This window comes from Nicotiana attenuata, unplaced genomic scaffold, assembly GCF_001879085.1.
Source record: "Nicotiana attenuata strain UT unplaced genomic scaffold, NIATTr2, whole genome shotgun sequence".
NCBI lineage: Eukaryota > Viridiplantae > Streptophyta > Magnoliopsida > Solanales > Solanaceae > Nicotiana > Nicotiana attenuata.
Genome location: NW_017672606.1, coordinates 58,417 through 85,869, shown reverse-complemented (window position 1 = coordinate 85,869; position 27,453 = coordinate 58,417). Strand labels below are relative to the sequence as shown.

Below are 27,453 nucleotides of genomic sequence, written 5' to 3'. Positions count from 1 at the left end.
CTTAGCTGTTTCGGACCTCCAACGAGTAGCATACTCGCGGAAGGTTTCTGTGGGCTTCTTCTTTAGATTGTGAATGTAGAACACATCCGGCGCATTCTCCGTGTTGAACCTGAACCTGTCCATAAAGTCGGACGCCATGCTTACCCAGTTCGGCCACTTCTTTGGATCTTGGCAATGTACCAAGACAAGGCATCTCCCTTCAGGCTCCTCATGAAAAGCTTCATGCGGATTTCTCGTCTTTTCCCACTCCGACCAGCTTGTCACAGTATGTTCTCAAGTGGACCCTCGGATCCCCTGTACCATCAAACATCTCGAACTTGGGAGGTTTGTACCCCTCGGGCAGTTCGACATCGGGCTGTATGCAAAGATCTTCGTAGTTCAGCCCTTCAATTCCCTTACTCCCTTCAACGCCCTGAATTCTGCTAGTCAACTTTTTATGCTCTTCGGCCAGATTTTTGATGAGCAAATCCTTTTCATCAGTCTCGGGTGTGTTTGAGATGGGTGGGGTGGAGTGCGGCACAGTCTCCATGTAGATGGGGATATTATGGTGGGTGTGGCAGTGATCATTTGTGGAGTTTTGTGGTTCTGGGATGAGCAACGGGGTATTGTTGGAAGTATGGCAGGTGTTGTAATGGTGGTGAGGAGCGGTGTGGTTTTGTTTCTTTGGGATATTCTGTGGAGGTATGGGGTTCTGAGCATTTGGGAAATTGATATCTGGAGTAGTGAGGGAAAATGACAGATTTGCCAGATTCCGGACCTGATCAAGTTCTTCCTGAAATTTCAGCAGCTTTTGTTCTAGTTGGGAGGCATTCTCCTTGGGGACCAAAGTATCATGACCGTGAGTGACCTCTACCCGTTCAGTTGAGTTCTCCTTTCTGGCGTTGTTCAAATCTTCCATCTTTCCTTTGTTCTTGTTTTTGACGGGGCTGGGAGGAGGAGTGGGTGGAGGGCCCTTGGATCTTGTGGAATAGGATGATGTTGCCAGAGTGCTCGAACTAACCTTTAGGGAGGGGAATAATCACAAACAGAAATAAAACAAAAAGGTAACCAAGTTAGTGAGGTTCATGAAAAATCGATGCAATATTTAAACACATAATGCGGGAATGTAAATCGTGTCCTAATTTGGGTAAGCCTAGCGACAGATTGATTTGGAGAACGTGGAATGCTAAATGCCTCATTTTATTGATAGAAAATAAGACGAATCCCAAATCGACGCTAAATAACAGGAAAATAAAGTCACTATTGGCCATTGGCCTTATTACATTTTGAATAGCGAAAATATAAAGTCCTATCTACTTGGTCCCTGAAGGACCCTCCCCAGACTCGGCATCCCTGGCTTCGTCAAATAACTTCCCCGGTTCGAAGTCCTAGCAATAGGTAGGCTCTGGCTAGGTGTCCGCCTTCGTTTCCCTCAGCATTCTGACAGTCTTCGGCCCTTTTGAGAAACCTTCTTTCCAGTTCCACTATGCCTCGCTCCAGGTATCCCAGTCGCTTGTTGGCATTGATGGCCATGTCCTTCCATTCCTCAATTAACTTTTGACTCTTTGTATTTCACGGTGCTCACTTTCGCATTCCCGGATTCTCTGCGTAGTTGATTGTATTTAACTTGTGCCTTGGCCTTTTCATCTATGATTCTGTGACCTCGAACGAACCCAGGTTGATTTAGACCATCATGATTATCCTCCAACCAGCCGGTATAGTAGGGAGTACAACCGGCGTGGTATCTATCTGGTTCGATGGTATCTTTCCCATGACGATTTTGCAGTGCCACATATGCTGAGCTTGGCACTTGTAAGGACTATCGTCAGCCTGGAAGTCAGCCCGAAATGACTCATCTTGTCGTCCCTGGGTATAACTTGCTTCTTTCCCGCTTGTCTCATAACTCGGAGAGGTACGTAAGGGTACGTTCCTCTTAGGCCGATTAGTATTAGGAAAGGTGTGTCTCTGGATCGGGCGATGAATTCTTTAGTTGGAAACCATTCGAACATCCATTGTACTTGCTCCTCGGTCAGATTATCAAATAGCTCGAACCATCCTTTGGCATCCTCTGGCTGAGCAAACATATCAGGGATATAATTCATTCGCTTTGGGTGATGGAAAGCGATATGATCGTCCCAGTCCCTTTGTTGAATCTCTTGTCAGTATTACCCTTTTGTAGATGCTCCATGAGCCACAGCTGAAGTAGTAAATTGCAACCCTCGAAGTGACTAGCTCCCCGTTGACATTTCTCTAGGGCTCGGTATATTTCTGCGACGATCATGGGCACGATGCTGAATGGTTGCCCTCCAATTCCTTCCATTAAGGTTTTAGTAACCATGGCTAGTCGGGTGTGGATTCTTGCCTTCTTCATTGGAAACACAATCAACCCCAGAAAGCAGAACATGAATACAAAGACCCTTCGATGAATATGTCCTAATGAGGTGATGGCAAACTCATCAGGATAGGTACGGTAGGACTTGCTGTGACCGTACCTCTTGTACAAATAGTCAAAGGGGATATAGGATTCTTTGAGGCATGTCAGTTCTAGATTCTTCTTCATACCCAACATTTTGGGGAAACCCCTGCCCTTGCGGTTCTCGGGCATCAATAAACCTGGAGTCTCCCATACCAAGCCGGCGTAATCCTCCTATTTCTTCTAGCAAGGGTGTCATTTCAATCTCCCCGAAGCGGAAGACCGACCTCTCACAATCCCAAAAGAGAGTAGCAGCTTCTATGATCTTGTTGTTGGGTTGGATTTCCAGGAGGGAGGGTAGATTCCCTAGATACTTTCGGACGAGAGTTTGGTCACTGGAATGAAGATCTTTCCACCAGTTTAGCACTCTCGGGTGGATGTTGGTAACCATGCCGAATCTGGGGATTTCGTGCCTCATTATCTGCAAGAAAATAAGGTTAGGCCCTTTCCCCCACCGGACTCGACTATTTAACATCAATAATTGGCATAAGAGCATTTAATTCTCCAAATAAATGCATAGAACGTGATAATGTCCTTTTGGGTTTCAGGGGAACCCAGTGGACTTTGGACAAGGCTATCTTAAAGAGTCATTATGCGGACAACATAACTGACTCGGCTAGGTTTGACCATGATGCATGCACAGTTAAACAGAGTGAGGTTTGTATGGGGTTTTAGACTGGTACCCTTGAGCGGACAACTCAAGTGGGAAAGGCACGGAACCGTCGACTACACCGTTGATTGACTGGTTTTACCGCAAATATGCCGTTTCCGAATTTAGGGGGTGATAATATCGGAAGAGCGCAACCACTCATTATAAGCGTTGCTATAGGATTTTTGCTTGGCACGAGTGGAATATGATGTTGAGCATGATTATGCAACAGTTAAAAGCATGTAGTAATGTATTTGCATGTTAAGAAAGCAGTAAATACAACAGTTTTCATAATTTAAAGCAGTAGTAAAGGAAAGCAGTAAAGAAAAGGAAAAAAAAGGAGACAAGTCAGTCTTGCAATCGAAAAGAAAATTGAATGCTTAAAAGAAATAAATAAATAATTGTGCATGAAGAAGCATAAATTCACAATAAAGGTCTGAAATGGTAAAAGCCTAAAACTCCCCAGCAGAGTCGCCATGCTGTCGTGCCCCCTTTCTCGCGAAATCGGGTTTATGACATTTGGGGAGGACAACTCATTCCTTTTGGGAATTGGGTTTGATTTAAAGAGTCGCCACCTAATGACTAGGGTGCATTAGGACACCAAGGAGGTTTGATTTGAGTAACCAGAGATTGGGTAAGGGCTTGAAATTATTCTAAGGGGAAGGTGTTAGGAACCCCTCAGAATCCACTAGTGTGGTTCCCGGCCAGACTATTATTGTAAATTTAGATGCAAATAAAGCTTCAACTAAGAGGGGATTTTCACATTATAGTTCAAAAATAAACAAAGTTAGAAAGAACTAAAGAAAGCTGATTTTTTTTAAAAGAAAGAGTTCGAAATTCTTTTAAAAGAGATAAGAAATAAGGGAAAGGGGTCCTAGGCTTACTAATAATATGGATCACCCCACACAATGCCTGGTAATCACTCCTCAATGAGGGGCTACACGTGACATTATCGCATGGTCATCATATCCATATCTACCCTTCCCACCCCGTTGAGGTATTAAAGCGCGGAATGGTCTCGTTTACCTATTGCATGCTACTACCCGTCCCAATCCTATCAGTCCTGGAGGCATGAGGACTAGTAATCCTAAAGGGAAGGAATGTTGGGCTTATTTATGGTTTCAAAGGCAAAAATTCTAAGGCGACATACAAAACATGTATAGCAAGTTGAGGGAAAGCACATAACAAGCAGAGGCTCAGACATACCTCCTTGAACAAAGAAACACGTAATTAGCATGACTTACACATACTAGTTGAGGTCTGATTAAGTACTGAACATGCAAGAGCTTAAAGGTTGAGGCAGACTGATTTATTACACAATTCAGATAAGAAGCCCGAATCAGGCCTGCCAGCTGGTTGTATTTATTAACATAACTGATTTAATTTATAACTTTACCCTAAAGCTTTCCTATGTGTTGGACAAGGATCCTATAGGCATGGTATCAATAGAATTAAGAAAGCAACGAAATAACAGGGTTTAAAGTAAACTGGACACATAATGATTACCAGAGGAGTCAGATTTTGTTAAAAGAAAGGCTAGTTTTTACGAAGATTATAAGCTAACAGCTAACAGTACCCGTTGTTACTGATTTTAGTCCCATATGTGAATGAAGCGATTCAGATTCGATTAGGCATTCCTATAGGCATGCTTTCTACGCGTAGTTGATTTTGAACATGGTATAAAATGCAGGAAACTTGTTTTAAGACTTAGGAACATGATATCTAGGTGCTGAATTTTGTTTAAGGCCTATGAACATGGTATCGAAGTGTAGGAATTGCTTTAAAACCTATGAACATGATATCTAAGTGCAGAAATTGTTTGAAAACCTATGAACATGATTTCTAAGTGCAGAAGTTATTTGAAAACCTATGAACATGATATCTAAGTGCAGAAATTATTTGAAACCTATGAGCATGATTTTTAAATGCAGAAATTATTTGAAAGCCTATGAACATGATATCTAAGAGCGGAAATTATTTGAAACCCTATGAACATGATTTCTAAATGCAGATGGATATACGGAATTTAATAGGCGTGATTTCTATGTGCATATGCAGAATTCAAAATTCCTATAGGCATGGTATCTACCCTGTTTGCATACATAGCTACCCTCCCTTTTCACTAGACATCCCCAAGAGTTTATTACAAATTATTACAGTCCAGATTAAAGTAAAAAATACATCAGAAAAAAAAAGTACAACCAAGGCGAGCCTGATTCAGACTTCATGTCTGAAATATAAGGTAAACCAACTCCATGAGATTACAATCCAAAGCCTTTCTCCCATTTGAGTATGTCAAAGTTCCCTAAGAGCCACAAAGGGACTCCGGGCAATACTCACACCCAAATCTATTGCCAGATTAGGGGATGAGTGCAGTGTGGAAAGGCCATCCCTCAAGTGTCCAAGTTCAGAGGGAACTCAAAGGGGTCCCAAGGCAAGGCTCACAAGAGGGGGGCAGAACATAAAGACTAAGAAGGTGTGCAAGTGCAGATCAGAATGCTAAAAGGGAAATGGAAGAGGGAATCAACTATAGATAAGCACACACAAGGGGATTCAGGGGAATAGGGGATTGTAAAGAGCCTGTCACTTAGGCAAAGGCAGACTTTAGGCATGCCCAGCAATGGGGAGTGCTAGCACACCTATAAGCCTGCCAGAATACATACTGTTAGAGGCTAAGATCCCCAGGGGATCAAGTTCAATTCACGAACAATAACTTGTATATTGCCATGGCTCAAACCATAGCTTAAACACATAGGGGGGCAGGGGTTTGGGATTCATAATAGAACAGGCAGAAAGAAATTAATAAGCTAGAATGAGTGTTGAACTATACATAAGCAGTAAACAGGGACACAAAAGCAGTAAATAAGCACATTGTTGTGGTGCTGAAACTTAAATCAGGACATACCAGTTTCAAAGAAACAAATAGAGAGAAAGCAAGCAACATGTCTTGTAATAGGCCACAGTATAAGCAAACAAGAGAGAATACTTTTGAGTATAAGTGTAGGTTCAGAAAGACTATCAGTGATTGTGTGTGAATGTCAATGAAAGGGTCGTGCATTTATAGTGTGAAGAACAGGCGGAAACAAGGTAAGAAAACAATTAAGGAACTGAATATCAATTAAAAAATCAATCAATACAAGACTTCCTTTAATTAAGGAATTCAGACTCAAACGATACAACTATTTAAGGAAAGAAATTAAATAAACATCTTGTGCAAAGTAGGCAATTAGGGATAAATACATAGGGGTTTTAATTAAGGGAAGAATTTTGAAATACACGGTTAAAACAAATAAGGTAAGGATCCATCAGTATTTAGTAAATCAAAGGGTCAGAGGTTTGAAATTACTGGCTCATGAATAGGCTAAGGAAAGTTTTTGACTCAAATCGAGTAACAGGGGAATTCAGCAAACAAGGAAAGAAATCAATCAAACTTACACAAGGAAGTCTGAAATCAATCAAAATTGAAAGCCATTTTTAGAGGGAAGTTCAGCACGTATAAAGAGTACACAAACATGCTAGGCAAAGAAAAATGTCATGCTATTGCAAAATCAGTAGGTAGTCACATAGGTCAGTAATGTAGAAGAGATAGTATCAAATAGCATACAAAGGGTCCAGTATAAGGACCTTAGAAGAGCTTAGTAGAGAATTAGAATCGCTTAAAGAAACAGAGATTTCAAAGCTCAGTTCTGAAACTCGAAATAGGTCTAAAAGAGTTGGGTTTTTTTTAAATAAAACCAAATCGAGCAAATCACATAGCCAATGGTTTCAAAACTTGGAAGAACCCCCAAATTCTAAGGTTTCTACCATCAATCGAGAATAGAGATTAGAGGACAAGCAATCAAGAAAAAGGGTACTAATCGAAACTGGCTCAAAGGTTTCATAAAGGAACTGAGACCTTTAACACGTTCTTTCAGCAGCAGAAACTCATGAGAAGCGTAGTACAAGAACAACATGCGAGACACAGAAAATGAACTCAAAGAAACATAGTGGAAGAGGCTGATACGAAACATATTAGAAGAAAACCAATTAGGACACAGCAGGAGAAACACACAAAGAACATGGTAGGAGGAAACTTATTAAGAACACAGTAAAAGAAGCACACAAATAACATGGTAACAGAAACTTAACAAGAACACAGTAGAGAAACATATAAAGATCACAGTAGAGAAACATATAAAGAACTCAAAAGAAACATATAAAGAACACAGTAGAGGAACATATAAAGAACACAGTAGAAAAACATCTAAATAACTCAAAAAGAAAAATCCTAAATCGCAAAAATATAAAGGTTTTGAAAGCATAACTTTTGAAAGAAATACCAAGAGATCATTTAAAACTTTAGGGAAAACACGGATCTAGAACAGATCTAAAGAAAAATAGAAGAACCTCAAAAGCTAGGGTTTCAGGGGAACCCAAACGGTGAGAAAGGCTAGGATAGTTGTTGATCTAAGCAGGAGGGGTCGAAACCAGGCTCGAAACAGGCATGGCTTACCGGAGCAAGGCCGGAGATGGCCATAAAAACTTGAACCGACAAGGTCTGGATGAAGCTCTTCGTATTCAGACCATGAAACCTCAGCAAACAGGTATGTAGGAACCCTAGAGGGCCGGTAGGTGGTGAGACCACCATAGATTCAGGCTAGGATGTGGTCGGGGAAGGTGAGTGAGACTCATCGGAGCTGAAGGGGAGGGGGAAGGTTCTAGAGAGAACCAGAGATAGAGAGATAGAGGAGAGGGTCGGTTGAGTGAGGAATAAGAGGGGTTTGGGTCGGTCGTTTGGTTTAATTTGGAAAGAAAGAATCCGGACCGTTGATCAAAAATGATCAACGGCCAAGATTCAATCAGATTGGGTCGGGTAGATCTGGAATTGGGCTTGGGTCTATTGGGCTGGTTTAATTGGGTTGGGGTATTGGGTTTAATTAGGCTAAATTAGGAGACAAAATCTGGCTATAAGTTAAATATCCCCTTTTTGCCATTTAATTTATAAAAATAGTAAATAAATTTCTGAAAACTAATTAAAAGTACTAAAATGATTTATAGTGTATAATTATCAATTTAAAAGTATAAAAATCCCATTTTATAAACATGAGACGAATTTAAACCTAAAAAATTGCTAATATTGCAATTATGCAATTTTGTCCTTAAAATACTAAAATAAATTTGTAAAAATACATAAAAAATATCTTAGCTATACTTTAGTATAAACATGAGAATCCAATAAACAAATCACCAAAAATGATAATTTTGGGGACAATTATTGGTTTTTTCTTGACAAAATAGTGCAGTAAATTGATTTAAAAATCTTGGAAAAATTAAGGAAAAATAATGAAACTTTGGGATATGCTTATATATGCATATATAGATTATTGTGAAGGTATTTTGCATATTTAAAATACAGTGAAAATTGGGTACCAACATTCGATATTCGGTACCTTGTTGTAATGAGCAATTAAGCTCGAGGTGTATCTCCTTATGTGAGTTTTATGTGAGCATCGGGTTGCACGCCGCAACAGTGTGATGATAATTACATTCCCTTTTATTCTATTCTATGTGTTTTGTTTCTTCATTTTCTGAGGAAAGTTCATATCAGTTGCGCGATTTGAGTAGTCCCTTCCAGAGTTTGTTTTCCTTATGTATCGCGTTCGAATTGGTAGCCTATTGTCACATTGCGGCATCATATGAGACTATTGACCATGTCTGGGGTGGCTTATTACCTAAGCAGTTCGTACTGGGTGAGACGAGATCATTGGACTTAGGATCAGTGCAATCTGAATATATGAAGTATATTAAGGAGCAAAGACCATTATTTGGTTCAGAAAGATGTGATGGTCCTTGACAGGAGTATAGACCCTATGAATCATTGATTCGGCAGTTGGTTATGAATTTCTACACATCCCTTCCGTCGTGGCGGCATTGCGAGAGTTGGAACAGGACTTATATATGTCATGGGGTGCATTGTGAGCATCAGATTCGGGAAATGTTGACTATTATGATCTGAGAATGTTATTATGGTCTTGTGAATGATGGAGTGCCTGGTGTGAATTCAGCAAGGGTGTGCAGTCATGTTCTAGTACAGCGTATGGTGATTGATGCGGTGTTCATATGTTGGAAGCAGGCCTGGCAGAGAATTTCGGATGTTGAAACTGGGCTCCAAGGCTTATTTGCCTAAATGAAAGAGGTTATCTTTAGATTTGATCGAGCTGATGTACCCAACTGAGTTGTGGTAGCACGGGTAGGTGCACGAGGTATTAAGCAGTGATTCCAAACAACCCCAGCACAGTTTCTAGCACGTTCGAGGACGAACGCATGTTTAAGTGGGAGAGGATGTAACGACCCGACTGGTCGTTTTGAGCTCTAGCGCGCCGTTCAGCAGTTTGCGGCCATGAGCAGCTTCAATTCAGGCATTATGATTTGTACGCGTGGTCGGAATTAAATTTCGGGAAGTTCAGAGTTGACTTGGAGAGGAAATTCTCATTTCGCAAGCTTTAAGTTGAAAGAATTAACTAGGATGGGATTTTTTAGTAAACGACATCGGAATCGGGATTCGAAGGTTCCAGCAGGTTCGTATGATGATTTCGGACTTGGGCGTATGCCCGGATCAGGTTTTGGGTGACCCGAGAGCATTTTGGCGCCTATTGTGGAAGTTAGCATTTTGGAAGAAATTTCATAAGTTTGGGTTCAAGTGCATTTCAGTGTTATCGATGTTCGTTTGGGATTCCGACTCTGGGAGTAGCTCCGTATGGTTATTCTGGAGTTAGGAGCGCGATCGGAAGTGAATTCGGATGTCCGTGGAGCATTTTGGAGCCATTTGGCTAAAGATAGAAATTTGAAGGTTTTTGAGAAGTTTGACCGGAGGTGGACTTTTTGATATCGGGGTCGGAATCCGATTCCGAAAGTTGGAGTAGGTCCATAATGTCGAATATGACTTGTGTGCAAAATTTGAAGTCAATTGTACGTGATTCGATAGGTTTAAACATCCAAAGTAGAAGTTTGAAATTCTAAAGTTCATAAAGCTTGGATTGGAGGTCGATTCTTGGTTTTAGCAATGTTTGATATGATTTAAGGCCTCGAGCAAGTCCGTAATGTGTTTTGGGACTGGTTGGTATGATTGGTTGGGTTCCCGGGGGCCTCGGGTGGATTCCGGGTGGTTAACGGATTGAAAATGGAATTTTTGAAAGGCTGAAGCTGCTGGTTGCTGGTATAACTGCACCTGCGAGACTTGGGCTGCAGGTGCGGAGCCGCAGAAGCGGCCAGAGGAGCTGCAGATGCGGTTTGGGTCAGAAGGGAAGGGACCGCAGATGAGGTCAAGCAGCCGCAGAAGCGGGACCGCACCTGCGGCGGTGTAGTCGCAGAAGCGGAAAGGGGCAGGCCAGGTTAGGACCGCAGATGCGATCGTTTTGTCGCAGATGTGTGACCGCACCTGCGGAAGAGGAAGCGCAGATGCGCAAGCGGAGCCAAGGAGGAGGATCGCAGATGCGGATGGAAGCTCACACTTGCGGAACCGCAGAAGCGGTCAAGTGACGGCAGGTGCGGAACTGCTGGAGATAGAATGGTTCTTTTAAAAATCGGGGGTTTGGTCATTTTCCCCCATTTTTCATTGGGTGTGGGCGATTTTGGAGAGCTTCAAGTGGGATTTTTCATCATCAACGACAAGGCAAGCTAATCCCACCTATCTTGAGTTTAAATATATCGATTATGTATGGATTTTAGCATGTAATTGGTAGAAATTTGGGGGTTTGAGGAAAACCTAAAAAATTGATATTCTTGGAATTTGACCATGATTTTGGGTATGAAATTAAGAGTAAATTATATATTTGAGTTCATGGAGTCATGGGTAAGCTTAATCTTCGAAAATTTTCAGAATCCGGGCACGTGGGCCCGAGGGCGATTTTGTCAACTTTTCGATCGGGATTAGGAATTGTTATAAATTTGATTAATATGAGTAGTTAATCGTATATTAATGAATTTGCATAATCATTGGCTAGTTTTGGAGTATTTGGCATCGATTCAAGTCTTCGGAAGGGCGTGGAATACTGGTTATGGATCTTCGGAGCGAGGTGAGTCTCCATTCTAACCTTGTAAGAGGGAATTGTCCCCATAGGTGAAATGAATGGTTATGTGCTCCTATTTGTGGGGGCTACATACGCAGGAGGTGACGAGAGTCAGTGCGTAGCTACTAATATGTGTATGTCCGGGTAGTTTAGGACCCAAAAGCATGCTACATTTGGAATATCTGTAACCTTATTGACAATTGAATTTCTTAAATCCTATCGAATTGGTGAACGAATTTCTAAAAAGATTAAACTTCATTTTCTTGAAATGTTAAAAGAGATTTGGCTTTTCCTCGGATAATTGTTCCCTGATAAATTCATGATTGACTGATTGTTGTGTTTATTTATATTTGACCGCGTCGCATGTATGATTCGCGAACGGGGTAATAGATGCATCTATGGTTCGGGCCGCTTGTCCCTCGGCGGTGCACATTTTACATTTACGTTGGATCGGGCCGTACGACCTCGGCATGATTTGCGCATGCTTGTATTGCTGCCTTGAACTCATTAAAGTTGTTATTGCCCCTTCCTGGCTTGAGAATATTTGTATAAAGGACTTAGAGAAATTTGGAGATTTCCCATAAAAGAAAGAATTATTTACTTGCTTCATTCCATTGAATTACAATCATGTTTGTAAAAATCCACAATTTAATGTATTATTGATATCGCATTATTGGACCACTAGTAAGTGTCGAAGTCGACCTCTCGTCTCTACTTCTTCGAGATTAAACGGGATGCTTACTGAGTACACGTTGTTTTCATACTCATGCTACACTTGCTGTGCATTTTTGTTGTATTGTATTGTATCATAGAAATAGCTCATGCACTTGTGACACCGGGTTCTGGGGATGTCTATGGGTTTATTCAGGATTTTAAAAGAATTGTTAAAGGTTTCATTTCTTATTCAGTGAAATTCACTATGTATAGTTTAAATGTATAAAAGAAGAGATTTTAGAAATATTTAAAACGAGAATTTAATTAAGTAATTTGGCTGGCTTGCCTGACAGCGGTGTCCGGCGTCATCACGACCCTTAGTGGATTTTGGGTCGTGACACTATTAAATATGTATATCTTTTTTTAGTTTGAAATGGTATTTCCATATTTAAAATTAAATATAACATATCATTATTTAGGTATAATACTGATTTTTATGTTTAATTTTTAATTTGGTTATCGTGAAAGCGTACATCAACGAAAACTTATTGTTAGACGAAGAAAATACCTATCATGTGTTACTACGAAAATTCTCCCATAAGAATATTTTAATATATCATATGTTTGTCATTTTTATCGATTTTTACTACAAATATATTCATTCATCAAAATCCTATAACTTTAACAACGTAAGATTGAAATAATATTAATGTAAAACAAATCCAAAAAAAAGGACAAAACCAAACCTTCTAATTGATTAGATTTAATTTTTGATAAAAATCGAACTAACCCGGTCCATATATTATAACGACCCGGCCAGTCGTTTCATGAGTTACCGCTCCGTTTCCTCAATTTTTGCTTCTTTATGTGTTGTTCAGCTGTATTTCGTCATATCGTGTTGGTTGTTCTGTTTTCGGAGTGGTTAAGGAGTGAAAGAAGACACTTAGTCTCTTATTTGGAAGCTATAGTTGAAAAAGTCAACCAAAAGTTGACTTGTGAGTAAATGATCTCGGAACTTGGTTTTTACGGTTCGGATAGCTTCGCTAGGTGATTTGGGACTTAGGAGCGATCGGAATGTAATTTGAAGGTCCATGTGGTAGATTTAGGCTTGAATTGGCGAAATTGGAATTTTGGTGTTTTCCAGTTGGTAGTGGAAATTTTGATATTGGGGTCGTATTGGGATTCTGGAAATTGGACTAGGTTCGTTGTGTCATTTGTGACGTGTGTGCAAAATTTTTGGTCATTCGGATGTGGTTTGATAGATTTTTGATCGTTTGCGGAATTCGGAAGTTTTAGAAACCTTAGGCTTGAATCCGAGGGTGTTTTGATGTTTCGATGTTGTTTTGAGTGTTTAGAGGGTTGATATGAGTTTGAATGGTGTTATGTGCTTGTTGGCATATTTGGTTGAGGTCCCGGGGGCCTCAGGATGGAATTGGATGGTTGGCGGATGATTTAGGATTTGAGTGAAGCTGCAGAATTTTCTGTTTCTGTTGTTTTCGCACCTGCGGATTGGGGACCGAAGGTGCGATGTCGCAAATGCGTGGAGGAGGTCGCAGGAGCGGTTTTTGTCAGTTGGAGCTTGATCGCAGGTGTGGAGCCTCTATCGCACCTACGGGGCCGCAGGTGCGAGGTTTAAACCGCAGATGCGGAATTTGAGTAGAAAAGTGGAATCCGCAGATGTGCTCAGTTGACTGCAGAAGCGGTAGCGCATGAGTGTTAAGGGGACCGCAGATGCGGAATCCCTGGGTCAGAAAACTATATAAGCTTCCTTTCGCGGTTTTCACCCTTGTTTCACCATTTTTTAGACGGGCTTGGAGCTTTTTGAGAGGATTGGAACAGGGATTCAAGGGGTAACGCTTGGAGGTAAGATTTTTGAACTCAAAACTCGATTCTATCGTGATTTCTAACTGATTAGGCATGAAATTATTGGAATTTAAGGGTTAAAATTGGAGAAGTAGGGCTTGAAATTAAAGAGTTTTCATTGGGGATTTGAGGGGCCATTTGATGTCCGATTTTGATGTTCTTGATATATGTAAAGTCGTGAGAGGATAAGGATTCTAGTGATGTGATTTTTATCGAATTCTAAGACGTGGGCCCGGGAGTCGGGTTTGGCCAATTTCGGGATTTTTGATGTAATTTGATTATTTTCGCGTAGGCTTTGTCCCTTTAGCTTATATTGACGGCATGAATCTTGTTTTGGTAGATTTGGAAAATTCGGAGGCCGAGTCGAGAGGCAAAGGCATCACGGGCTAGAGTTTGGACCGGTTTGAGGTAAGTAATGATTGTCAATGTTATCCTGAGGGTATGGAACCCCGGACTTCACTTCGTTTCACTACTTTGAGGTGACGCACACGCTAGATGATGAGTGTGGGGTCGTGCACTATTGAGGATTGTGACTTGGTCTGTCCCGTACAACTATTAAGTCGTGTATTTGATTGAAAACCGTTTGATATTATTGTGTTTTGGAAAGTATTACTATGTTTGGGGCTGAATGCCGTGTTTGGGCCTCGTGTCGACTGTTTGGACCCTTGGGGGCTTTATACTACTATTTCCTCACTGTTTTTTGGTTTAATATTTCCACCTAGTCATGCTATGTTTTACTGATTTCATAACTCGGTTCTATTTACTCCGTTTTGATTCTATAAATGATATTTTGGACGGAGCACCTGTTCTACTGGCTTGAGAGGTTTCTGACTGAGTGAGGCTGAGGGCCTGTGTTGTGACAATATCATGGGATCGGGATGCGCGCCACAGCATGTTGTACTAATTTGTGATGTATGATAGGTCGAGGGCCTGAGTTAGTATGCCACGAGATGTCTTGTGATAGCGCTTGGGCTGTAGGAGCCCCTTTGGAGTCTGAACAACCCCAGTGAGCGCAGGTACCCAGTGTGTGTGATGTGATGTTGCCCGAGGGGCTGATCATGGTTATGTTGTTGCCCAAGGGGCTGATTATGAGTGATTGTGAGGTAGCCCGAGGGACTAGTTCTGTTGATATTTTGCCCGAGGGGCGGTTTATGGTACATGCCTTGCCCGAGGGGCTGTTTACATTTTTTATCATTTTTACCCATGTTTTCATCACTTGTTTGAAACTATTGAACGATGTTTTAAAAGAAAAAGGCCTTTACTAAAACTGAGTTAGTTTTACAAGATAAATGATTTCTGTACTGTTTGGGAAATGTACTGTAATTGATGTAGTGCTATGACGTGAAATTATCTGTTTCTTACTTGTCAGCTGCATTTACTTTTATTACTTACTGAGTTGGAGTACTCACATTACTCCCTACACCTTGTGTGCATATCGAGGAGTTGCGGGTCGCGATAGTGAGCATTGATTGTCCATTCAGCAGGATTTTAGAGTTGACAAGGTAGCTACATGGCGTTCGCAGCCCTGTTCTTCTCCCTCATATCTTCCCTAGATCTATTTAGTTTTGTCTTCCAGACTTTTTTAGACTTTATTGTATTGAGACAGAGTTGTAGTTGCTCGTGACTTGTCACACCCCGATGTCGGGCTTGTGTTATATTTTTTGCACTGGTTATTTAGACATATATTATGAGATTTCGTTAATTAATGGCTTAAAAATGACTTTTATAGAGTAATGGTTTGATTTGGGAATTGTGTCGACTGGCCTAGTTTCACGATAGGCACCATCACGACCGGGTCGATTTTAGGGTCGTGACAAGTTGGTATCAGAGCCTAGGTTACATAGGTCTCACGAGTCATGAGCGGGTTTAGTAAAGTCTCGCGGATCGGTACGGAGACGTTTGTACTTATCCTCATGAGGCTGCAGAACCTTTAGCAAAAACATCATATTCGTGAATTCCTGTCGTGCGAATTTGTTGATTCTAGTACTAAACTTCTGTTATTCTATTCTCTCACAGATGGTGAGGACACGTGCTACAAGTCAGGACGGACGACCACCAGTTGGGGCCACTAGAGGCCGAGGATGCGGTCAAGGCCATGGTAGGGGCAGGGGCGCAGCCCACACAACAGCTAGGGCAGCACCTGTAGATCCACCAACCGCCCCAGTTCAGGATCAGGTCCCAGTTGCGGACGCTCCAGCAGTACCAGCTCAGGCACCGGCTGTGCCTATTGTTATCCCAAACCTGTAGGAGGCCGTGGCCCAGATTCTATCAGTATGCACTGGCCTGGCTCAGGTGGTCTCAGTTACTACGGCCGCATCTACTTCTCAGGCCAGGGTAGGCACTCAGACTTTCGCCGCTCGTACACCTGAGCAGGTCGTGCAGGGACATCAGACACCGGGAGCAGCTCCAGCCCAGCCGGTTGCAGCTGCTCAGGACTATGTAGCGCAGGTTGGAGAGGTTTGGTAGACTTCAGCCTCCGTCATTTAGTGGTGTTGAGGGTGAGGATGCACAGGGCTTCTTGGATAAGTGTCAGAGGATGCTTTGGACTGCAGGTATTCTAGAGACTAGTAGGGTCTCGTTCACTACTTTCCAGTTCTCCGGGGCTGCACTTAGATGGTGGGAGGCTTACGAGAGGCGTAGGCTAGTTGGCGCAGTGTCCCTTTCTTGGCAGTTGTTCCCCGTTCTCTTCTTGGAGAAGTTTGTACCTGAGTCTCGCCGAGAGGAGCTGCGCAGGTAGTTCGAGCAGCTTCGTCAGGGTGATAGATCTGTCACATAGTATGAGATGCGGTTCTCCGAGTGGGCTCGTCATGCGGTCTGGTTGGTTCCCACAGACTGAGAGAGGATTAGGAGGTTTATAGATGGCCTCGGTTTCCAAGTTTGGTTGCTTATAACCAGAGAGAGAGTATCTGGTGCCAGCTTTGATGAGGTTGTTGACATAGCTCGACAGATTGAGATGGTTCCTGGTCAGGAGAGGTTTGAGCGGGAGGCTAAGAGGCCTCGTGGTCAGGGTGGATTCAATGGTATTCCTCATGAGGGTCAGTTTCAGCACGGCAGAGGCCGTCCATTCAGGCATGCTCAGTCAGCTTGCCCGGTTTATCGTGGGGCATCATCGGGCCATGGTTCTCACAGTTCTCATCAGGGTCATTCCTCACTTAGTGCCCTTCCAGCCCAGAGTTCAACCCGTACTCCATCAGTTCAGGACTCTTCTATGCTAGGTTTTTCTGCAAGTCATCCCGGTGCTAGGGGTTCCCTTCAGTCCCCATCTCCAACACCTGGGGGTTGTTTTGAGTGTAGAGAATTGGGACATATGTGGAGACAGTGTCCGCGTCATCTTGGGGGTCCGTCTCAGCAGAGGAGTCAGCCATCGACTTCGGCACCGGTTACTTCACCATCCACCCAACCAGCTAGGGGTAGAGGACAGTCAGCTAGAGGTCGCCCCAGAGGGGGAGGTCGATCAAGTGGTGGTCAGGCTCGTTTCTATGCACTCCCAACTAGATCCGATGCTATTGCTTCTGATTCTGTGATTACAGGTATTGTCTCGGGTTGCCACAGAGATGCCTGTGTGTTATTTGATCCTGGTTCCACTTTTTCATATGTGTCATCATATTTTGCTCGTTATTTGGATATGCCCTGTGAGTCTCTTGTGTCATCTGTTCGTGTATCTACTCCGGTAGGGGATACTATTGTTGTGGACCGTGTATATCGGTCGTGTGTGGTGACTATCGGGGGTTTGGAAACCCGAGTGGACCTTCTGTTACTTTGTATGCTGGACTTTGATGTGATATTGGGCATGGACTGGTTATCTCCGTGTCGTGCTATTCTGGACTGTCATGCTAAGACAGTGACATTAACTATGTCGGGTGTGCAACAGATTGAGTGGTGAGGTTCGACTGATTTTGTCCCCAGTAGGATAATATCATTTCTGAAGGCTCAACTGATGGTTGGGAAAGGTTGTCTTTCTTACTTGGCTTTTGTGAGGGATGTCGGTGCAGAGACTCCTATTATTGATTCAGTCCCGGTAGTGAGGGACTTTCCAGATGTGTTTCCTGCAGACCTGACAGGCATATCACCAGACAGGGATATTAACTTTGGTATTGATTTGGTGTCGGGCACTCAACCCATTTCTATTCCACCGTATCGTATGGCACCGGCGGAGTTGAAGGAGTTGAAGGAGCAGCTTCAGGAACTCCTTGATAAGGGGTTTATTCGTCCTAATGTGTCGCCTTGGGGTGCGCCAGTTCTATTTGTGAAGAAGAAGGATGGCACGATGAAGATATGCATTGATTATAGACAATTCAACAAGGTCACAATCAAGAACAAGTATTATTTGCCTCGTATTGATGATTTATTTGACCAGCTTCAGGGAGCGAGGGTGTTCTCCAAGATTGATCTCAGGTCAGGGTATCACCAGTTGAAGATCAGGGACTCGGATATTCTTAAGACAGCTTTCAGGACCCGATATGGTCATTATGAGTTCCTTGTGATGTCTTTTGGGCTGACCAATGCCCCAGCAGCGTTCATGCATTTGATGAACAGCGTGTTTCGGCCTTATCTCGACTCGTTCGTTATTTTATTCATTGATGATATTCTGGTGTATTCGCGCAGTCAGGAGGAGCACGCGGAGCATTTGAAAATGGTGTTACAGCGGTTGAGGGAGGAGAAACTTTATGCAATGTTCTCCAAGTGTGAGTTCTGGCTCAGTTCAGCGGCTTTCTTGGGACACGTGGTGTCCAGTGAGGGTATTCAGTTTGATTCGAAGAAGATAGAGGCGGTTCAGAGTTGGCCCAGGCCGTCCTCAGCCACAGAAATTCGCAGCTTCCTTGGTTTTGGCGGGTTATTACCTTCGATTCGTTCAGGGATTTTCATCTATAGCATCACCTTTGACCATATTGACTCAAAAGGGTGCGCCTTTCATGTGGTCGGATGAGTGTGAGGCGAGCTTTCAAAAGCTTAAGACTGCCTTGACCATAGTTCCAGTGTTAGTTTTGCCTTCAGCTTCAGGTTCATATAAAGTGTATTGTGACGCTTCGAGAGTTGGTATTGGGTGTGTGTTGATGCAGGAGGGTAGAGTGATTGCTTATGCTTTTGTCAGTTGAAGCCCCACGAGAAGAACTACCCTGTTCATGATCTATAGTTGGCTGCCATTGTTCATGCATTGAAGATTTGGAGGCATTATCTGTATGGTGTGTCTTGTGAGGTGTTTACTGATCAACGTAGCCTCCAGCACTTGTTCAAGCAGAAGGATCTCAATTTGAGGCAGCGCAGATGGTTGGAACTGCTAAAGGACTATGATATCACTATCTTGTACCATCCGGTGAAGGCCAATGTAGTGGCTGATGCTTTGAGTAGGAAAGCGTGAGTATGGGTAGTTTGGCATATATTCCAGTTTGGGAGAGACCTCTTGCATTTGATGTTCAGGCCTTGGCCAATCGGTTTGTGTGGTTGGATATTTCGGAGCCCAGTCGGGTCATAGCTTGTGTGGTTTCTCGGTCTTCCTTGTTCGATCACATCAGAGAGCGCTAGTATGATGATCCTCATTTGCTTGTCCTTAAGGACAGAGTTCAGCACGACGATGCCAGAGATGTGACTATTGGTGATGATGGAGTATTGAGGATGCAGGGTCGGATATGTGTGCCCAATGCAAACGGGCTTCTGGAGTTGATTCTGGAGGAGGCCCATAGCTCGCGTTATTCCATTCATCCGGGTGCCACATAGATGTATCAAGATTTGAGATAGCATTATTGGTGGAGAAGAATGAAAAAGGATATTGTGGGATTTGTAGCTCGTTGTCTCAATTGTCAGCAGGTGAAATATGAGCATCAGAGACCGGGTGGATTGCTTCAGCAGATGGATATTCCAGAGTGAAAGTGGGAGCGGATCACCATGGATTTTGTAGTTGGATTCCCACAGACTTTGAAGAAGTTCGATGCTATTTGGGTGATTGTGGATCGGCTGACCAAGTCTGCGCACTTCATTCCTGTGTGTACTACCTATTCTTCAGAGCGGTTAGCAGAGATTTATATTCGGGAGATTGTTCGCTTGCATGGTGTCTCGGTTTCCATCATTTCAGATAGAGGTACTCAGTTCACGTCGCAGTTTTGGAGAGCCGTGCAGTGGGAGTTGGGTACTCAGGTTGAGTTGAGCACAGCTTTTCACACTCAGACAGACGGGTAGTCCGAGCGCACTATTCAGATATTGGAGGACATGTTGCGCGCTTGTGTCATTGATTTTGGGTGTTCATGGGGTCAGTTTCTACCACTCGCGGAGTTTGCATGCAACAACAGTTATCAGTCGAGTATTCAGATGGCTCCATATGAGGCTTTATATGGTAGACTGTGTAGATCTCCAGTTGGTTGGTTCGAGCCGGGTGAGGCTAGGCTTTTGGGTACAGACTTGGTGCAGGATGCTTTGGACAAGGTGAAGGTAATTCAGGAGCGGCTTCGTACAGCGCAGTCAAGAAAAAAGAGTTATGCTGACAGGAAGGTTCGTGATGTGTCCTACATGGTTGGGGAGAAGGTTCCATTGATGGTTTCACCCATGTAGGGTGTTATGAGATTTGGGAAGAAGGGCAAATTGAGTCCTCGGTTCATTGGGCGTTTGGAGGTGCTTCGTAGGATTGGGGAGGTGGCTTTTGAGCTGGCCTTGCCACCTAGCTTGTCGAGTGTGCACCTAGTATTTCATGTTTCTATGCTCAGGAAGTATATTGGTGATCAGTCTCATGTTTTGAATTTCAGCACGGTTCAGTTAGACAGTGATTTGACTTATGATGTGGAGCCAGTGGCTATTTTCGAGCGGCAGGTCCGAAAGTTGAGATCAAAGGATATAGCTTCAGTGAAAGTGCAGTGGAGAGGTCGGCCCGTAGAGGAGGCTACCTGGGAGACCGAGTGGGAGATGCAGAGCAGATATCCTCACCTGTTTGAGGCTTCAGGTATGTTTCTTGACTCGTTCGAGGACGAACATTTGTTTAAGAGGGGGAGGATGTAACGACCTGGCCGGTCGTTTCATGAGTTACCGCTCCGTTTCCCCCATTTCTGCTTCTTTATGTGTTATTCAATTTGTTGTTCTGTGTTTGGAGTGGTTAAGGAGTGAAATGAGACACTTAGTCTCTTTTTGGAAGCTTTAGTTGGAAAAGTCAACCGGAAGTTGACTTGTGAATAAATGATCTCGGAACTTGGTTTTTATGGTTCGGATAGCTTCGTTAGGTGATTTGGGACTTAGGAGCGTGATCGGAATGTAATTTGGAGGTTCGTGGTAGATTAAGGCTTGAATTGGCGAAATTAGAATTTTGGCGTTTTTCGGTTGTTAGTGGAAATTTTGATATCGGGGTCGTAATGGAATTTCGGAAATTGGAGTAGGTCCGTTGTGTCATTTGTGACGTATGTGCAAAAATACAGGTCATTCGGATGTGGTTTGACAGACTTTTTGATCGTTTTCGGAATTCGGAAGTTTTAGAATCCTTAGGCTTGAATCCGAGGATGTTTTGATGTTTCGATGTTGTTTTGAGTGTTCTGAGGGTTGGTATGAGTTTGAATGGTGTTAGGTGACTTGTTGGCATGTTTGGTTGAGGTCTCGTGGGCCTCGGGATGGATTTGGATGGTTGGCGGAAGATTTGGGATTTGAGTGAAGCTGCAGAATTTTCTGCTTCTTTTGTTTCTGCACCTGCGGATTGGGGACCGCAGGTGCGATGTTGCAGATGCGTGGAGGAGTTCGCAGGAGCGGTTTTTGGTCAGTTGGAGCTTGATCGCAGGTGCAGAGCCTCTATTGCACCTGCGGGGCCGCAGGTGTGAGGTTTTAACCGCAGATGCGAAATTTGAGCGGATAACTGGAATCCGCATATGCACTCAGTTGATCGCAGAAGCGGTAGCGCAGGAGCGTTAAGGGGACCGCGGATGCGGAATCCCTGGGTCAGAAAACTATATAAGCTTCCCTTTCGCGATTTTCAGCCTTGTTTCACTATTTTGAGATGGGCTTGGAGCTTTTTGAGAGGATTTGAAGAGGGATTCAAGGGGTAACGCTTGAAGGTAAGATTTTTGAACTCAATACTCGATTCTATGGTGATTTCTAACAGATTAGGCATGAAATTATTGGAATTTAACGGTTAAAATTGGAGAATTAGGGCTTGAAATTGGAGAGTTATCATTGGGGATTTGAGGGGCCATTTGAGGTCCGATTTTGATGTTCGTGATATGTGTAAACTCGTGGGAGGATGAGGATTCTAGTGATATGATTTTTATCGTATTCTGAGACGTGGGTCCGGGGGTCGGGTTTGGTCAATTTCGGGATTTTTGATGTAATTTGATTATTTTCGCGTGGGCTTTGTCCCTTTAGCTTATATTGATGGCATGAATCTGGTTTTGGTAAATTTGGAACATTCGGAGGCAGAGTCCAGAGGCAAAGGCATCGCGGGCTGGAGTTTAGACCGGTTTGAGGTAAGTAATGATTGTAAATGTTGTCCTGAGGGTATGGAACCCCGAATTTCACATCGTTTCACTACTTTGAGGTGACACACACGCTAGATGACGAGTGTGGGTTCGTGCACCATTGGAAATTGTGACTTGGTCCATCCCGTACGACTATTAAGTCGTCTATTTGATTGAAAACTGTTTGATATTATTGTGTTTTGGAAAGTATTACTATGTTTGGGGCTGAATGCCGTGTTTCGGCCTCGTGCCGACTGTTTGGACCCTTAGGGACTTTTTACTACTAGTTCCTCACTGTTTTTTGTTTAATATTTACACCAGGCATGCTATGTTTTACTGATTTCATAACTCGGTTCTATTTACTCCGTTTTGATTCTATAAATGATATTTTGGACCGAGCACCTGTTTTACTGTTAGCCCGAGTGGCTTGAGAGGTTTCTGACTAAGTGAGGCTGAGGGCCTGTGTTATAAGGATATCATGGGATCGGGGTGCGTGCCGCAGCATGTTGTACTGATTTGTGATACATGATAGGCCGAGGGCCTGAGTTATTATGCCACGAGATGGCTTGTGATAGCGCTTGGGCTGTAGGAGCCCCTCCGGAGTCTAAACACCCCCAATAAGCGCGGGTACCCAGTGTGTATGATGTGATTTTGCCCGAGGGGCTGATCTTGGTTATGTTGCTGCCCGAGGGGCAGACTATGAGTGATTGTGAGGTATCTCGAGGGGCTGGTTCTGTTGATATTTTGCCCGGAGGACGGTTTATGGTACATGACTTGCCCGAGGGGCTGTTTACGTTTTCTATCATTTTTACCCCTGTTTTCATCACTTGTTTGAAACTATTGAAAGATGTTTTAAAAGAAAAAGGCTTTTACTAAAACTGAGTTTGTTTTACGAGATAAATGATATCTGTACTGTTTGGGAAATGTACTGTAATTGTTGTAGTGCTATGACGTGAAATTATTTGTTTCTTACTGCTCAGCTGCTTTTACTTTTATTATTTACTGAGTTGGCATACTCACATTACTCCATGCACCTTGTGTGTAGATCCAGGAGTTGCGGGTCGCGACAGTGAGCATTAATTATCCATTCAGCAGGATTATGGAGTCGACAAGGTAGTTGTATGGCGTTTGCATCCCTGTTCTTCTCCTTCATATCTTCCCTAGATCTATTTAGGTTTGCCTTCCAGACTGTGTTAGACTTTATTGTATTGAGACAGAGTTGTAGTAGCTCGTGACTTGTGACACCCCGATGTCGGGCTTGTGTTATATTTTCCGTACTGGTTATTTAGACTTATAACATGAGATTCCGTTAATTAATGGCTTAAAATGACTTTTATAGAGTAATGGTTTGATTTGGAAATTGTGTCGGCTGGCCTAGTTTCACGATAGGCACCATCACGACCGGGTCGGTTTTAGGGTCGTGACATATATACCCTTAGTTCTAGATATATTATTAGTACATATTTAATAATTTTTTTAACACAAATACAAGGTTTGGTCAAAAGTTATTGGGTTGTACTGAATCCATAGCTGGCTCTGCCCCAATACAGAGTGAAGAATTTTTTTCTCCCTTTATTATATTTCCCATTTCCTTCATAACAAATTACGTTTTCTAAAACTCATTTTATGCGAATTGATTTAGTATAATACTAGTTAGCGATACAAAAATTAGCCAGCTTAAACAAGACACTTCCTTTCTCTAATGGTCATTCAATTTTTATTTTATTTCACTAAAGTTCCTAAATTACTTTTGTAATAAAAAATTTACTCAACTTTGTCTAAGTTCATAGAAAGTCACTAAACTATTTGTTGTAACCAAAAAAATCACTCACTTTGCCTAAGCATCATAGAAAATCACTAAATAATTATTTTTAACCAAAAGGCTATCATAAAAAATGTCACATTAGTTTCCTCCTACTAACTTTATTTGATATCTAGGAAGAGTTTAGTGACTTTTTGGTTACAGAAAATTATTCATTTATGTTTGTCGTATTTAAATAAAGTTGAGTGACTTTTTAGTATAACAAAATAATAACTTTGAGTAATAAAGTAAAAGTTGAGTGACCGCTCATAGTAATCCCACAAAATATTGTAAACAAACCAGCTAAAAAGGAAGCCGAGCATATCGATCATTTCTTAGAACACATAATAAAGTTACGAAATACTTCAATACAACCATCAAGTATTGTTACAACTCTTTATTTCATAAATCACTTAACATAAGAAAGCATACAAAGTGCAAATTCACCAACGCGGGAAGACACAATACTCATTTATGCAATATCAATCATGATATATAGAAATATTTGGCCTAGGCCCAAAATCTTCGGCAAAGGACTTTTCTTGTTTAAGACCAGCGTCATCATCATGATAACTAGTTACATTAGGCCTTGGCTCGAAATCTTTCGTAAATAATAATTTATCAGCTTCTTTCAGTGTGGCGTCGTCGTGGTAGACACATATATTAGGCCTTGGTTCATAGGCTTCACCTCCAACAGAAGGTGATGTGTAACAATCAATTTTCTCTTTGGGGAGAGGAACTGAATTATGAGGCATAAGATGTTTAATTGCTTCAGGCATTGGCTCATCTTTCATCACTGCTCTCCAGTATTCTCCAGGGTCTTTTCTTGCATTAGTGCTGCTTGTGTATTACCCGAGAAAGAGAGACCATAAAAAGACTTGAATATATTCTATATGAACTTCTTTACATTCGAGTACACAATCTATATATACTGATATACACAAATACTTTATACATGCAGGGGCAAATATAGGCTTTAATATATGGGTTGGTAGAACCCAGTAATGTTTGCCAAAATATTCTATGTATGTATCTAGAAATGCAATAAATATATACAAAAATTAAATTCAGAACTCAGTTATTGAAACTTGAGACCGTCCTAAAATCAAGAATCCACATAATTTTAGATTGGATCTACCTTTGTAGGTACCGAGCTTGTAAATATTTAGTATTGGCAAATAGAGTTCTATGCAAAATTCTAGTGCATTTTGAAGTAATTTTGCAGAAAATATCTATTCTTATTTATACCTGTTCAATAGGGATATACCAAGACAAATAAATGATTCGGTTAAATAGGTTAAACCCCTCACTAGCTAGATGGGCTTAAACGGCTGGTTTGTGCAAAAAATAAAATTTTAGTTATACTCAAGAAGCAAGCATTCTTTTTAGACAGTCTGAATATATACTATTCTATCCGTTTCAGTTTTACATGAACCTATCTCCTTTTGATTTATTAGAACCCATTTCTAATAAGGAAACTCTTTTAGCTTTAGGATTCCAATATTACCTTTAATAAAAGATTTTTATAACCACACAAATGGTATCACATATTTAAGACCACAGGTCTTATAGCCACACAAATATAGAGCTGTCAATATGGGCGGGGTCGGGCTAGCCCAACCCAGCACATGTGGGCTTAAGCAATTGACGGGCTGGGCTGGGCTAGCCTATCATTTTGATGGGCCTTATAATGATCAGCCCACCCCAGCCCTACGTGGGCTGCGGGCCCCCACGGGCCGGCCCATCATTTTTTAAAATATAATTTTATATTTTTTTCTTTAAGTTCTAACAAAAAAAAAAGATAATTATTTAAAACTTAAAAAAATCTTATTGGAAAAATTTCACAAAACTTAATAACTTTTTACATTATTCAAATATATTACAATAAACACTAAATAAGTAAAAGACAAGACCATTTCATTCACTAAAAGTCAAAACTTAAAGCAAACTATTCAAGAGAACGTCCATGACGCTTATGGGATATCCAACACATGATCTTCATCAAACACATTTGAATCCGCTTGTTAGAAGGTTGTTTTAACATCTTCACTTTCATCTACATTTACAATTGCTTACAATATTAATTAGTTAAATATTAAGAATAATAAAAAATTTAAAACTAATTAAAGTTTCAAGACTTTGATCTTTTAATATGATGAGCTTAAAACTTTAAGCTTGGGATACTCTTCTTATTATTTTTTGTCTTATAAATTTTTATTTTATATATTTTAAATACATATTTTATTAGGCCCACGGGCCGGCCTGGCCCAGCCTCAGTCAAGCCTCACGGGCCACGGGCTTACTCGGGCCGGGCTTAAAAGCCTCATTTTTAAATGGGCTTCAAAAATTCTAGCCTAACCCTGCTAAATCACGGGCTGGGCTGGGCCGGCCCAATGGGCCAAGCCCATATTGACGGCTTTGCACAAATATTGTGCTATTCTTAAGATCATAAATTTCAAAAGTTTTCGTCTTTTCGAAAGTTTCTGTTTCCAGTCAAATAGGTTCGTATAAATTGAAAGAGATGGAGTATAAGGTAATAATTCAATCGTTAATATCGAATATGAAAAGGCGTTGCAATTCGAAAGGCCAGGCAGTTGAAAGAGAAGCGCATGATAAGCGCACCAAAAAAGTAGTAATTAATAATAAACCACCAAAAAGGAGGCCTATAATTAATCATATGTAAAAACTTACCAGACCAAGTGAAAGAGCAGGATAAGAGCAACAAGTGATTTCATTATCACTTCACTAGGAATATGTATGACTCAGAAGCTGTTGTTATTGATCTTTGATTGAAGCATATTATGAGCTTATATAGACAGGTTAAGTTATTATAAAATCATATTGCATGTAACAAGTAATTAATTATCAAGCATGTTTAACATGATTCACACACTTTTGTAGGACAATGAGAGATGTACAATAATTTAAACAAATAGGAGGAGGCACCAATTAGCTCATAAATAGTAATGCAGCCTATTCACGTTTTAATGTTTGCAAATATATGGAAATCAGTATATATGATATTGCTTTTCAGTATCTTAGATAGTGGTGATACTTTAAAAATATTTGTTCGACTGATGCTGGATCATTCCTAAGATAGCTATACGAGTTCTATTTCTATTTTTTTTTTATCCTTAACTTTTGCAGTATAAAATAATTTGCTTCAAAAAAGAACAACGAGAGATGATTTAAACAAAATCAATTTGCTTTATATTAAAAGCAACTATGCTGTAATTTAGGCACATTAATAAAGGATGCTTATCTTGAAAAATCCCATAAATTGTTTATTCACAAATAGATGAAGACTTTAAATATTGCCTTTTTCAAAGCCGACGTAATTAAGAGACATTCTTTCTCTAAATCAACTCAAAATGCGGTTAGGCATTTTTTGACAATCAAATAATTCAAGAAAATCCGCATTTGGCCCTCGATTGTTGCCCTCGATTAAGGAAACAAGAAGGAGATATCAAGAGAAGTCGTTCTTCGTAATCGCGATCCGGAGTATTGCCCAATTAATTTCTTGGAGATCAAATATATTATAATGGCGTCCGCATCATCCTATGTTC

The 27,453-nt window shown here is 41.6% G+C and overlaps 1 protein-coding gene across 1 annotated transcript; it reads right to left on the bottom strand.

Moving 5' to 3' along the window:
• Nucleotides 1-24,237: 24,237 nt before the first annotated feature.
• LOC109213842 (organ-specific protein S2-like) lies at nt 24,238-26,669 on the bottom strand. The gene is made up of 2 exons (XM_019377679.1): nt 26,579-26,669; nt 24,238-24,724 (listed from the first exon to the last, which is right to left on the bottom strand). Exons 1-2 carry the CDS (start codon nt 26,620-26,622, stop codon nt 24,370-24,372), a joined length of 399 nt encoding a protein of 132 aa, XP_019233224.1. The 5' UTR covers nt 26,623-26,669; the 3' UTR covers nt 24,238-24,369.
• Nucleotides 26,670-27,453: the final 784 nt, after the last annotated feature.